Source organism: Oreochromis niloticus, linkage group LG6 (assembly GCF_001858045.2).
Source record: "Oreochromis niloticus isolate F11D_XX linkage group LG6, O_niloticus_UMD_NMBU, whole genome shotgun sequence".
NCBI classification, from domain to species: domain Eukaryota; kingdom Metazoa; phylum Chordata; class Actinopteri; order Cichliformes; family Cichlidae; genus Oreochromis; species Oreochromis niloticus.
The window spans coordinates 3875605-3891230 of NC_031971.2; the positions used below are offsets into that span (position 1 = coordinate 3875605).

The 15626-nt window shown below is 40.2% G+C and overlaps 1 protein-coding gene across 1 annotated transcript; it reads left to right on the plus strand.

Moving 5' to 3' along the window:
• The first annotated feature begins 1235 nt into the window (after positions 1-1235).
• cd5 (CD5 molecule) lies at positions 1236-15126 on the plus strand. The gene is made up of 6 exons (XM_005461345.4): positions 1236-1526; positions 6404-6547; positions 8492-8614; positions 9264-9314; positions 12649-12714; positions 13332-15126. Exons 1-6 carry the CDS (start codon positions 1475-1477, stop codon positions 13400-13402), a joined length of 507 nt encoding a protein of 168 aa, XP_005461402.1. The 5' UTR covers positions 1236-1474; the 3' UTR covers positions 13403-15126.
• The last annotated feature ends 500 nt before the right edge of the window (positions 15127-15626 follow it).

The following is a 15626-nucleotide window of genomic DNA, read 5'->3' on the forward strand; positions in this document are numbered from 1 at the left end:
GTGTTTTAAGAATTTAAATTTATCTTAAAACTGCTGTAAGCCTGTTATACATTAGATTATGTACAATGTGCAGTATCATGTATGATACTATCTGTCAAACACAGGTAGTGAAGAAAAGACATGCCTGTACCTCATCCTCTATGTTTAGCTTAGAATAGCACACAGCTACTGTTCTGTGTTTTGTATTGATTTTATTTTGAGCATTGTTTAATGTGGGAGGTGCAGAAACGCAGCCATCCTGCCCGCACAGAAAGGAAACCTGTGATTCGTGTCCTCACGCTAATCCTACTTTATTCAGGAATAATGTGTTGTATAAATTTTACTTCTACAAGTGTGCTGTGTGCATGGATATTTTTCCAAGGGGGAGAAAAAAGATGCAGACAAGGTCCAAAGAATGAACTGAATGTAGACATTGTAAACTGTGTTGTTTGTATTTGAATCAGTTAGTCAGCCATAGGAACAACATACAGGTTCATTACAGTCAAAGCTCACCACACGTTTTTCTGGAATGGCCTTCCCAAAGCCGGCTCTGTGCCGGGAAACCAGCCACTTTAAAAGAACTCTGCTTAAGACCTCGAATGTCAGGCGGGTTGTTGATGACTACAAAAATGTCCAGTCAAGTTACAACCTTCTAAGAGACACTTAACCAAATGTTAGTGGGGTGTATGTATATATACTTTTGAAACAGTTAATGTATTTTGGATAATCCAAAATAAACTCTTCTTTGTAAAGCTGAACAATCGTTCCACCCTGGAAAAAGAAAAGCCCCAAATTAACATGACATTCGAGCATGTGATGAGTGCATGTAAACGTCTGACCATAACTGTAAACATGTACTTTATGTGTGTTTACATATAGATGTTAACACGTGTGGGCTTGTTACCCCTAAAGTCAGGCATTCACCTGAGTCAGGTGTCGCAGGAAGCTTTCACAGTGTGTGTGTGTGTGTGTTGGTGTCTTTATGAAAATCAGAGTGACACACACTAGTGTAAGATTTCCATTTCAGCCTCAGACCTTCTGTTAAAGCTTGAAGCAACAGAGAGCGCCGCCGCCCAAAAACAGGTTTATGTTGCTGCAGTCGGACTCGGCGGGCGACAGAGACTTGTGAGTCAGAACTGCTGAAGTGAAAATGAATACACACATGCATGTAACTCTTCCCTTCACCTCTTCCTCCTACCCCTTCCTTCTTCCTCCCTTCTTATCGTGCTACTTTCCCCACCCCTTTCTGCCTTTCTTCACTCTGCTCGCTTTGAAGGGAGGAAATTTGCACTTTTGCACAAGCACGAGCAGCAGCAGCAGGCTGGGGATGAAGTGATTCACAGCATGGAGAAGGGGGAGGGAGGGTAGGGCAGAGGAGTTTGACACTTCTGCATCATTTCCTTTCACATGAGGTTTGCTGTTGTTGGTGCCTTGATCTGATTTGTGTCGTCTGTCTGCCTTCTCACTTACCTTCTGGTGGCACGTTGATACTGTGATGGATCTGAGGGCTCTTGTGATCATCTCGGCGCTCGCTCTTGTGACTAATGGTAAGTCTGCTTTATTTTGGGGCAAACTGAATACTAAAAGCAAAGAAGGCCCAGCTCAGTCAGACCGGTTCATCTCATTTTGCTGTAACTGTGGATGCATTGTAGACGCAGTGCTTAGGGGCACAAGATAAACTCCTCACTTTGGTGCGAGTGGTCAGTAAAGTCCGTCCTTTCATTAAACTTTGCTTTCATCAGACAAACCCTGATGATCGAGCAATAATCGAGAGCTTAGAGCTGTAATGTGGAGCTCGTGGTTTGTCACAGCTGAACGACATGTTTTCATATATTCACCATGAGGATGAATGAACACTTGGAGCTGATTTTATGGTAACAAACATCAGGTAAAGAGTGAAGCTGCAGTAAGCGCGTGGATGACTCTGTGATCACTGCATCACACTACAGCACTGAACCCTTATCACAACACGACCAGCTTACAGTATCAGCCCTGTTGTTGTGTGTGCTGTCACTGCCTTTGTGCTGAAAACATTCAAGTCTTCAGCTGAAGCTGAGCTGATGACCTGCACTGTAACCTTTAGATCAACTTCTTAGCTTAAATGAGAATAAAGGTAGCGGTCACTGTGTTACTAAAGCATGGCTCCAGCACTAACTCACGGGAACACGTCCGTGTCACCAAAAATTAACTTGGATATTTTACAGTCCGGACAGTCTGCTGTATCTCATCGTATTGGTTTCACCTAACTGGCAGCGTCTCCTATACCACACAACCAACAATGAGCTAAATACTGTCACCGTCACTAAGAACTCAAAGCTTTGAGCAGCAGCGTCCTGCTCCTCTGCTGAAGGCCTCTTTGTGGAGCTGAACTTAACTAGCAGGTGCTTCCTCAAAACGTGAAGTAGACCTCCGCAGCAGCAAACACTTATTTTCACCCCACAAACTTAAAATTATAGTAAAGATAATGTGAATACTGGCCACCCACTCCTATTTGTTCACCGAGTTTAACATGTGCACTGACGCCGTGGGCTTCAGTGTCTCCCAGCAGCACAAAGCTGTGGTCCAGGGACCCTAAACACTCACAAATACTGTAGACATGGAAACAAAAGGAACAGCAGGAAGCTAGTACTGAGCATGTTTAGTCTTTTTTCAACAACAAAGTAATTTTAACATATCACACGTCAGGCGTTGGAGAGGAACGCTCACACTGTGCGTCACGTCATTTGCCATCAGTCAGTGAAAACATGCAGGAGCATCAATGATCGGTGTGGCCCAGTCAGCCTCACGATGCACTGCAACAAAAACTGCTTCTGGGAAATAAAACACAGACAAGAGACACAACAGCACGGTGTCAGTGGCTCTGTCCTTCCAGCGTCAGTCCGTTTGCTGCTGCTGATGGGAGTGCAGAGCGCTGTTCCAACGAAGACGTTAGGGTTAGGGTGGCGTCTGACCCGCTCTCTGAGACCATAACTCATTTCTTCCAGTTCACCTTTTTATCCAGGTGATTTTGTGCCGACTGTCGCCACAGCCTAACAGGTCTGATTGGCCTTCATCATCTTTCCATCACCTAAAATCTTCTTTTTAATGAAGAGCTGTTACCTGACCTGAAACTGCTGCCAGAAGCGTGTATTTGAATTCAAGCACTGCAAAGTTTGTCATAAACTTGAGAAATGCATTATTTTTCTTATAAAGCCGTGAGATCGATAACACCAAGACAATAAGAAAATTACTGTTGAACACTTGAACATTAAAATAAAATTAAAATATATATTTTAGCCTCTTATTAAACATTTAATTCATGTCTGTTTTAGAACCATCATTGCTCACACGATTGGAAAAATAATGAAAACTATCAATGTGGGATGTTTAAATGAGATTTGACCTGCTTTATGGTCGTTTAGGTTCTGTGAACATTATGCAACAACAATGCTGAATATAAATTACAGGAGACACCCACACTGCATGCAGGAAGTTTCAAGCATAGATTTTACACTTTTAATGTTTTATTTTGTGTGTTTGCACCAAGCAAGCGTGACTGCAACATGGTTTTAAACTTCTTTTAAACGGGGAAAGAAGTAAAAAACAAATAAAATAAAATAACACTTTAAAAACAGACAGAAGATAGTTACAAATAACATGATAATAAAGAGACCAGATGCAGGTTATTCACATCCATTAAAATAAGAGATTTCAAAGTTTAAATGTTGATGATTCCAAGTTGTGTGCTGCACATTATTTCATGCAGTACGTGATGATGCAAAGCTCAGCAGGAAACAATACAGAGCACAGCTAAATAAAAAGGCCACTGACACAAGCACAAATCCTCCCTGCAGTTATAATCCTGCCGGTTTTACTCAGCGTCAAAACCTTCATCGTTATCTCAGTGAACTAGGAAGCTTTTAGTGAAGTATCGCCCAAATCATACTTTGTCTTCAGAAGTTCATCTTTCTTTTATTTGGGACTGATTTTAATCAGAGCACAGGAAAAGTATTTCTGAGGCCGACTCGTCATTAATGCGTGCTGTTCGCATGACTCTTTTGTCTTCACCAACATGCTGATATTGTGATATTCCAGCAGCTGGGCCGATAGCGTTTGTCCACCGTTGACTGCGTATTCAGGGTGATGCTCACTATTGTGACGATCGCTAGTTTGGAATGGATAGTAATGAGAAAATGCTATTTTTCTAACCAAAATAAAAAATGCTGTCATAACACCAATGCAAGAAATTAATGGTAAACTGCTGTGAACTGTAAAAAGGTCATAAACTCATTTTTATTACAACCAACTGAGTAATCACCAACATTGACACCACAGCGCAGTTACAGCCATCTAACAGCCTGTGCGATGTGGTGTAGCTGCCCTATTTCAGGCCATCAATGATGCGCTCCAGAAACAACCATCAGCTGAAGTTTTGATCTTATTTAGTCTACAAATCTTTATGAGTTTAGTTACTAAAGTAAATATATAGAGATAGCGATGTGCTGTGAGCCATTTTTACAGGTAATGATTTACCTGGAACGAATTCTTCATACACAAAAACTAGAAATGACATCAGTGAGTCTGAAACCTGCTTTAACTGACAGAGAGAAGCACACTCTTATTAAACACTAGTTTTACTGATAGATACGTTTTAGCACAGCGTTCGTCCACTAATCTGAGTATCGCTCCCCGGTTTCTGCAGAGTTCCTTCATGTCCTTGAGCAAGTTACTGAACCCCAGTCTGCTGATTATCTGTTGGTGCGAGTGTGTGTAGTAAAGGTAACAGAAGAAGAAAACACTGTATGAATGTACAGTTTGGGGCTTGTAGTGTAAAAGCGAGTGCTGGAAAAGTAGAACGTACTTAAATGCCCTCCACAGATACTTCAGCAGCACAATAATCCTGAGCGATGGATCGATAACATGAGACAATGTGTTGGAGATACTAACAAAGACTCGTTTTTAACAGGAAGAGGGAATAAATTCAAGGTGAATTCAAGATGTAATATTAGTTTAGACCGTCTACAAAGGTCACCTGTGGTGCTTTCAGGGTCCTCACAGGCGGCCTCGGATGATCACTGCCCGACACTGTTGCAGAAAATAAAGAGAAAATGCTTCAGAGTGGCCGTCAGCCTCTTCGGCCATTTTTGATCTGCTTGTCGTAGCGCGAACAGTCGTTGTTATCGTTAGCAAAAATACAGTAGAGTTAACATTCAAATGGGCACTGAATTATGCTTTAGGAGTAGCACCCAATGAACTGATACTGTGTATGATATACTCAAAGGGTAATTTTACTGGTTTGATACGTCGGGTACATTTTAATGGTAGTACTACTGTAAATTTACACTTTACTCTTTCTGCTCTGATGCTGCCGAAAGGATCTCAGAGTTTCTTCCACCAGTTGTCCCTAAAAATGATTGCTTTTTAGCTTTCCTGTTCATTCTGATCCACACAGACCTCGACCGTGACACAAGCCAGATTATAAAATAAATAAGAAAAAACACCAGTAAAAATAAATAAAAAATAACCTACATACATATGAAATGTTTTGTATGTATTCCAGATAAAATTATTATATTTTATTAGTAAGATAAGTTTGAAATGTGGGTCAGTCTGTACTGTTCATCTTTATATAAAAAGGTCTTATCTGTACATGTTTCCCTACAGCGGTTTAGTCGTGCACATAGTTTCACTTCTGTTTGCAGAGGCTTTGAAATCCATGCCGCTGAAACTTGTGTCACCACTACAGCTCAGCGGCACCAAATAGAAGATAGTTTCTGGTGTTTCGACAATAAGAAGGTGATATCTAAAAACACATCAGAGCTCACGTACCCCTGCTACTAGTTTACTAAGAAAGTCATCACTGATTAAAAACTAAATATCCAATCAATGAACTTTGATGTCATTTTTTACAGTTTGTTACGGCTCTAATCATCTCTAACCAACCATCTCGCACAAATTTCCAACATGCAGGACAAAATTCACAAAACTTTACAAAATTTGTAACATCAAGTCTTTTCTTCTGGTTTCACCAATTTCCAAAGTGCTTTGAGTAGAGCAGGTCCTGAATGTGCGTCTGCAGTTATTGATCCAAGGTTTATAAAACATAATAGTGCTGTAAACTGCAGCAGCTTAGCTGGGTCATAGTCAACTTCGCAGCAATGACCTTCCAATGGAACATAAACTTTAAGAATGTCGTTCCTTGAAAAATCTTTTCGTTTGTTGTTTTTTATTTTCACACAAACTTAATCTTAAAGAATATCTTTGTTTCTCTTGTAAATGTGTGATTCTGTTCCATGTTTCTTGTAACTTTATTCTTCCCTGCAGGTCGTCTGTATAAGGTTTGATTCACAGCATCTCTAGTCCACATACTGAAGTCCACAACAGAGGGATACATTCATTATTGTTGTACTTTTGTTATATATACTAACTGATATGTGTCCTCCAGGAAATACCCAAACTCCAGATTATAACCAAACTGAAAACTACACTGTCAGCTCCATTTCCCTGACTAGCAGTCCTGCGACAACTGCCACCACCTCTAAAAGTACAAACTTCGTGGATAACTTCACTTCTTCAACCAAATGTAAAGGTAATGTTGTGGGAATCCTGCATTTTCTATCCACTGCTTCCTGTTTGGTCAAAAAAAACAAACAAACGCAATTCAGGCATCATTTGAAAGATGTGTGTCAGATCAGAGAGACACAGCTGGATCGGACTGAAGGGAGAGATCATCAAGGTGACAGCGTTACTGAGAGAGTAGCAAACAACATGCCAGCCTGTGCTGTGGGTCAAAGGCTGGTCCGCTGTCTATCGCTGCAGACTTCAAGTGGTGCATTTAAGAACTGCAACACATGTGATACTCTTAAATTTATGATCAACAATTGAAACCAGTTGTGATCTTGGAGTCTAGGCAGCACTGAGGGAAAATAAATACAGGATTCTATATTGATTCTGTATTGGTAATTATTGCCAGGCCTCAGAAACACTAACAAACATTACCTGTAAACATGGGTCGTCACTGCACTCACAAACACATTTAGGGTGGAAATGATGCTGTGGTTTCACTGAATGAAAACCATGAATGCCATGTCCTCTGACCTGAGGAGAGGAGGCACCCTCTCTGTGATGGTGGGGAAACAAAGCATGCTGGATATCTAAACTGATATGGACCAGGGAGTGAGAGGATCCCACACTGTTTGATGGAAATGTAAATTATCAGCCTACAGAGGGCTGAATTCAAAGACGGGTGCTGCGGGCTAGTCCATTTTACCTAGATTTCTTTGCAGCAATAAAGCATGCACACAAGCCCCCATGTGTTTGTATGCATGCCTGACAACATTGCGACATGCTCCTTATGAGGAGGAATGTGTACCAGCGTAGGATCCAAGGGTCCAAGCATTTCATGCTGATAGCTAATGGGAGTCAGGGTGCTGTTGCCAAGCCTGTAGAGGCCTGTGATATCACATAGATCTGTCCCTAGACCATCACTGATGCAGCACCAAATCGGTCATCCAGAAGAATGTTACAGGCATCGTGCTTCTCTAGACCCTCTCACATTGGTCATAAGTGCTCAGTGAACATGCTCTCATCTGTGAAAAGCACAGGGTGCCAGTGGTGGACCTGCCAATTCTGGTGTTCTATGGCAAATACCAGTCCAACTCCATGGTGCCAGGCAGTGAGCACAGAGCGAACTAGAGGATGTCGCCTGCTCAGGGCACCCTCATGAAGTCAGTTTCTGATTGTTTGATCAGAACAATCAGAATCTGTGACCTGCTGAAGGATCATTTGCAGCTCTGTAAAATGCTCATCTTGCTCCTCCTTGCACAAAGGAGCAGATACCAGTCCTCCTGCTGGATTAAGGCCCTTCTACAGCCCTATCTGCCTTTCTCTTGGACTGTGCTGGGAGACACAGCAAACCTTTTGGCAGTAGCACTTATTGATGTTCCATTCTGGAGGAGTTGGACTACCCGCACAACCTCTGTGGGGTCCAAGTATCACCTCATGCTACCAGTAGTGGCACTAACCTTAGCCAAATGCAAAACTAGTGAAAAAACAGTCAGAAAAGATGAGGAAGGAAAAATATTGGCTTCCACCTGTAAAACCATTCATGTTTTGGAGGTTGTCTCATTGTCGTCCCTCTAGTGAACATGTTGGTAATTTCATGAACACAATAGCAGCTGAAACTAATTAATGACCCCCTCCACTACTTAACTGATCAGAGCAGCTTCCCAAAAGTATAACTGGCTTCATGCTGTACTCTGATAAAAACTTGGAGCAGTCTGTGTAAAACCACATTAATGCTACATGGCAGGTTTAGGAGCAACATACGCTTCCATGCAGATTCTTCACAAAAATGTTACATGTTTCAAAAAGATGATGCCACACCTTTGTACTATTATCAAGTAAATAAATTATCTGTATATTATTGCGTTAAACTATTATTTGTACTAAACTATTATTTGTATAGCTTTTATACATACAGTATATGTACTATTCAGATAACGTGTGTGTTTGCATGTTTGTGTGTGTCCAGCTGAGAAGGACGCGACACAGCTGAAGACCTACAAAGTGATGACAGCGTTGCTCTTCTGCATATTGCTCATCCTTTTCCTGATGCGCTTCACCAGACCTACTGTAAAAGCCCTGCAGAAGAGATGTGAGTACACACACAGTCCACAGGTTTTTGTCAGAATAAAATAGAATAGATGACGTGCTGTTGGAAGACTTCAGATTCAAATTGATGCATACTCAGTCATTCAGATAATGAAATCCAAGAAAGTTCATTCAGCACATCACAATGAGGGGACCATTTCGTCAATTCAAGTGACTTCTTTAGTCTCAGCTGACTCCAGGTTTCCCCAACATTATAAACAGTACATTTGCACAATGACCAATAGGATCATTTTGCAAAAAATCACCCCAAGGATCAGTTCCATTGGCACAAACAGAGTAATATAGAGTACACTGGTAAGTGCCAGGAGGATCAAGGAGTCAAGGAGACCATCTCCAGAAAAGACCATCTCTGAATCAAAGAGGGGGCCTAAGGGTACATCTGTCACCATCTTACAATGATGTGATTGCAGCCATTCCCCAACTCTCTGTGAATATTGACAATTTGCATATTAATGATCATGAAACTGACCTCAAAGCCCACTGTTAGCCAGTGGTGCTAGATTTGGTCACTTTGTAAATGTACTGATGAATAGAATCAACTTTCTGGCAGTGTTTTTAATTGGTACACAACAGAGAAACCAGAATATGGCATAGCTAAAGTGCTGACACACATGTTCACTGTTGATTTCCAGTGTCAGACAGGAGGCAGAATCGTTGGATAGGACCTACACAGAGTCACAGCGGTGAGTCATGAACTCTAAGTCTCAGCTCTAATATCATTGATCACATACTGTATTTCAAAATAGTGCCCTGTTTGATATATGGTCATGTAAAAAGTGTTTCACAGGACTCAATGGCTTGTGGAACTCCTGTTTGTAACAATGTTGCTTTAGATTGTTTCCAGACTTTTGCTGTGTTTGGTTTTTCCCAAATATGGAATTGTGCATTGTGGCCAGGATTTCATTTTTGGTCTCATTGATCCAAATACTGTTCCAGAAGGAACAGTTCCTTTTTAAAGGAAAAGAGGTTTTACCTGGAAATCCTTCCAAAGAACCTATACTTGTTGAGTCTTTTTCATATTGTACTATTATCAGCCTTCACAAGCCTGTAGATTAATCTGAGATGTTGCTCCTGGGTGTTTTGACATTTCTTTGAGCAAACCCAGACATCTTGCAGTCCTCGAGTGGACCATGAACTATCTAAGCCATATCTATCCATCCATCCAAATCAGAGGCTTATTCCATTGGTCACAGGCAGTGTTGGGCAAGTTACGTCGAAAAAGTAATTAATTATAGTTACTTCTTCAAAAGAGTAACTGAGTTAGTATTACAATATTCTAAAAGTAATTAATTACTTAAAAAGTAACTATTGCATTACTTTAAAAAAAAAAAATTAACCCTCTGGGGTCCAGGGTATAATTGGCCATTTCACCTATAAAAACGATTTACTTTGCCTTGTTTGGTATCATCCTTTTCAGCACAACCTCACGTGTCTGAATTTACAGTTATGTTTTCATGTTGACATACTGTATTAACACAATTGATCTAAAATCAGACAAAAAACATAAATTCCAAGTAGAAAAGGTTTTTTACTGTAACAACCACAAATCATATTTCATAACTTTAAATGCGAATATAAATTGTCAATTTTAAAATCGCAAACAAAGTTATTTGCAGCCATTTACATTTGACCCTTTTTTAAAATAACCATTTCAAACTATTTACAGAACAATCAGCTGTTCTTCAATAAGATGCCACACAAATTATTTGTGCCACTCCAAAAAAATATTTTGTGTCCACTACAAAGGAGAACATCACAGCCTGATACCTGCAGGTCTGACAGCAGCAGGTGTATCACTCCTGTTTCTACCTGGAGACAGCAGTCGCCTCATTATTCTGACACACAACACAAAACTATCCACAACACTACACACTAACTACACAAGACAACACATTAACTACACACTCCAAACACGCTAAACGTCACAAATCTCTCACATCTCAAAACTCGCTCTCTCTCTCTCTCTCTCTCTCACCATCACCAAAACTTCCCCCTCTTCCTAAACAACCAAAGGTCAGGTTGCCCTATCATTTTTTGATTGGTCGACATTGTGCATTTTTCCACCAACACGAAAGGGGTGGGTTTTTTTATTTTGTTTTTTTTGGTCATAAGCAGAGAGTGCTTGCTAGCGCTGTGCTTAGACGTTAAATGTGACGAAACCATTCATGAAAAAACGCCGCGTACATATTGTTTATCATGACTCTGGTTTTACGTGGCCTATCAGCACAATTTAAAAACTGGTATATATCACTGTGTTGCTTTGTCATCTTGAAGTGGTCATGTGATTGGCTTACCACGACTACTTTATTCTTCCTCAGTCAAACAGCAGCACTCATGCGATTGTTTTGCCCCCTTAGCTCCAGGTGTTGTGCCAAAAAGTGATCGTCAGGCAGAAAGTGATTGCCGTCCACGGGAGCGCGATCAGCCGCTGTAGCGCCCAGATTACTTATGGCTACTTCCATGCAGCTGATATAAGATGCTGTAAGCTAAACACAGCTTCAACCGTCTGTTTGTTGGAAAACAGTAACACGACCACTCCGCATTTTCTTGTTAGTAACGGTAACGGCGTTGTAACGATAGGAATAGTAATTAGTTAGGTTACTCGTTACTGAAAAAAGTAACGCCGTTATTCCCATCACTGGTCACAGGGCAAGAGGTTGGGAACACTCTGTATAAGACTGATTGTAATATATAGAGACAGACAACCATTCAGCCAGTAAATTATAACTTAGGGCCTTCTTGCTATGAGAGAACAATGGAAACGATCACATCACCACGCCACAACCTCCTCTGTATAGCATAATACTCTAGAGTCAAATGTGAGGCCATCGAATGACAGGTAAAGCGTGACTCAAATTGGGTCAAATATGAGGAAAACAGAAAATCTGAAAGGTCTACTATGAAAAGAATCAAGGTGTTGCAATGGCACAAAGTCCAGACTTCAAAGCATTTGAAGAGGTCTCTCTCCCCCAAGTCTCTGTTAGTACCTGACTTAATAATTGATCAACAAATCGATTTACTCTGCTTTACAGAAACCTGGTTGCAGCAGGATGATTGTGTTGGTTTAAATGAATCAACACCCCTGAGTCACTCTACCAGAAACCTCGAAGCACAGGCCGAGGGGGCGGCATTTAAAAGTAGACTGGGAGGCAGAGCCTTCAGTTTTCAGGCCCCTCTTCTGTGGAACCAGCTTCCAGTTTGGATTCAAGAGACAGACACTATCTCTACTTTCAAGATTAGGCTTCAAACTTTCCTTTTTGCTAAAGCATATAGTTAGGGCTGGACCAGGTGACCCTGAATCCTCCCTTAGTTATGCTGCAATAGACGTAGGCTGCCGGGGATTCCCATGATGCATTGAGTTTTTCCTTTCCAGCCACCCTTTTCATTCACTATGTGTTAATAGACCTCTCTGCATCGAATCATATCTGTTATTAATCTCTGTCTCTCTTCCTTCTCTCACCCCAACCGGTCGCAGCAGATGGCCCCGCCCCTCCCTGAGCCTGGTTCTGCCGGAGGTTTCTTCCTGTTAAAAGGGAGTTTTTCCTTCCCACTGTCACCAAAGTGCTTGCTCACAGGGGGTCATATGATTGTTGGGTTTTTCTCTGTATCTACTGTACAATATAAAGCGCCTTGAGGTGACTGTTGTTGTCATTTGGCACTATATAAATAAAGTTGAATTGAATTGAATTTTAAATTCTGTGACAGGACCTTAGAGAAACATTTATGCAAATACACTGAAGGCCTTCAGTGTACTAAAGCAACTTTGTAAAGAATATAGAGGCAGGATAAGGATCTGCAAGAGACAGTCATACACAATATGATTACTTAAGGTTATTGCTGCTAAAGGTGGTTCCACAAGCTATTGACTCATAAAGTTTATGTAATTTTCTTATTCATAGGACTGCACTCATAAATGTACATGGGTGGCTTGTGTGCTTTGTTGATGATCAGAAAAATAAAGGAAAAACATGTAGACATAAAAAAGTAATGGATATCCCATCTCTATGTCTCTTTCAGTGTCTTATCATCGAGGGAAAACTGCAGTTAAAAATAATGATGGAGATAAGAGACACTCCTACCCTGGTAACACACACAAAGTCAAAAAATATATATGATTATTTCCTCCTTTAATTCTTTACAATATCTGACAAAAATGCATTTCAAATTTTAGAATTTCATTGTTACATACATGTACATATTTTTACAAGTGCAAAAGTAATAGGACAAGTCACTGATAAGGTCATAAAAGAGGTCATAATTAGGCTAAACAGAAGAAAAATATCCCAGGTAGAGGAAACTTTAGGACTGTCCAAATCAGTTATTGGTCCAGTCTGTAAAAGGGGAGCACTGAACAATAACATGTGTGTGTGCGTGTGCGTGTGTGTGTGTGTGTGTGTGTGTGTAGATGGGTATTAACATCTTTGTGGGGACCATAATCCAGGTCCCCACAAGTTTGAAGGCCTTTTTGAGAGTCAAAATGTGGTTTTAGTGTCAGGATTACAGTCAGGTTATGGTTAGGTTTAGGGTAAGGGTCAGGGTTAGGCATTCATTTTTGATGGTTAGGGTTAGCAGCTAGGGAAAGCATTATGTCAATGAGATGTCACCACAAGGCCATAAATACACACACACACGAGTTCACAAGAGTACACAAGGGTTCATTTTGTTGCTTTAAATCTGACGTCTCTCCTGTGTGCCGACAGCTCTGGATCGTTTGGTAATCTCTGACAGCAGAGAGCCTTCATCCAATAGGAACAGTGACTACAACCTCTGACTTGCATCTTACTCCATCATCTTCCTCCATCATCTTCCTCCGTCATAATCAACATCAATGTCATCATTGTCTTATGTGAGCTGGAAATGTAGTATGTTTTCATTTGTAGCTATATTTCACCTATTTTGTGAGTCTATCAAGAAGTCACAAATTTAGGTTCAAAGTTATGTAAAAGTGAGTTTCATTGTGGCCTCACCACTGTGAGAGATCCACTGTGAGAGATCCACTGTGAGAGATCCACTGTGAGAGAACAAAAACTTTGCACAGGGTCTCATCCTTGCCTTACAGAGTGCAGCTACAACACCAACCCAAAAACTGTAGAGCACACACACACACACACACACACACACACACACACACAATATTCATGAATGACTGTACAGCACACAATTTTGTAGTAGATAAAATCCAAATCAATTCACCCAGTTCTTGTTTTGAAAGTCATGTCAGAGTATGCTGTGCAGTCATTCCACCCTGGAAAAGAACAAAGAAGTCATTAAAAGGAGCTTCATCAAATCAGACATCTGTTTATAGTTTGCTTTACTGGAATTTAGCTTTACGTGCCAGTCGTGTAAAGTTTATATCAATAAAACATACAGGATGTACCACAGGGCTGTGCGTCTACACACACCTAGATTTCCAAGTTTACATTAATGTAGTTGAGTTTTTTTCTCAATCACACAGCTATAAAATCACATCTATTCCAAAATAGTCATATATAACCTTAGTTCAAAGCTCCCCATGTTTCTGTGTGTCTGAATGTAACTATGTTTCTGTGAGCTGTGTCCAAATGACTCTCGGCACTGAAACAGATGGCGTTACACATTTATACATGTTGTACAAAGCCTGTAACTTAACCATAAATAAATATAAGACAGAGACAGGACCATTTAAATCATTTCTACATCTCTGACATGTGAGTTGTCGCCCTCATCGTCTCAAACTTTAACCGAATCCTTTGTCCTGTTTTGCAGAGCCTTATCTCCATCACAGTCCATTTAGTTTTAGTTCAGTTTAATCCACTTAATCTATTAATATCTCAAACACATAAACATTTTTAATTAAGGGTCTCTACCTTACAATGTAAAGCACCTTAAGACAACTTCTGTGTTTAAATATAACTGAATTGAATAAAGTTTTGAATTGCATCACATTTTGACGTGTTCATAAACAACAAATAAAATTCAACCTGTCTTCTCCTGGGCTTAGTCAGGCTCACGTCACTCAATGATTCAGAAGAATCCACTAAGCAATTAGAAATGTCTAAAGTTGTTTTTTGTTTTTTTATTTATTGTTTAATATGAAAGTTAGTCATCAAGAAGGATGGAAAACAGAAAATGCTATTTTAAGTAAGCACTCCAGTTTTTTAAATGGTAACTTCCAGATAAATGTTTTTCTTTCTGTGCTTTATTCTATTAAATGTTGTGTCTGTTCGAGTATAACTTTAGTGTTAGTGCAGTTAGTGGCCTCAGCGGCTTCACAGTACTTTTCACTTATTGAATACTTTTTACTTTGCTTGCTTACAAGTTTCACAACTTGAATTCTTTGTGTATGAATAACCAATGATGACCCTGAGAACTGCAGGAACAATCTTCAACATGTTGTAAATATTCTCCTCATCAAAAGATTTTCAGAAGAAGAACAATTGGAGTGTAACATGGTAATATAGTACTGTTTGTAATACTAAGTGCAACTTTTTGTCATAAGTAAAATGATTCAACCAAGTTGACCTGATTGTTTTCTTTGAACATTTTGTTGATTTTAAAGAAGACAGAAAGACAAAGAAAATGGGGAGAGACAGGGATGAAGGTGGTTACCGAGTGCAGAGATGTGGTTTCCTTTGCCGTTGACACCAGCTTCCTGTTTGTGTTATTTCTGGTGCAATCTGTATGTCTTCCCTCTTGTCTTTCATTAACTCTCTCTCATGTTGTCTTCGCATTTCTATCAGCCCTTCCTTGTTCATTATGCTCATTTTTTCCATCTCCTGTGTGGTGAAGTCAGAGCTGAGGGTTGATCTGTTTGTCGTCACACAATGTCTGGACTACCACTGAAAGGATTTGAACCAAAAGCTTCTTACTGATAAAAACTTTAGTGATGTCACTGTAGAGGAGTGCTTTCTCCTATAACCTCACAATCACCATTTCTACACACTTTGTGTTGCAGATTTTAAATAGAGTTTTTTAAATGCCATTTTGTCATCATGTGGTCTTAAAGAGCTAACCAA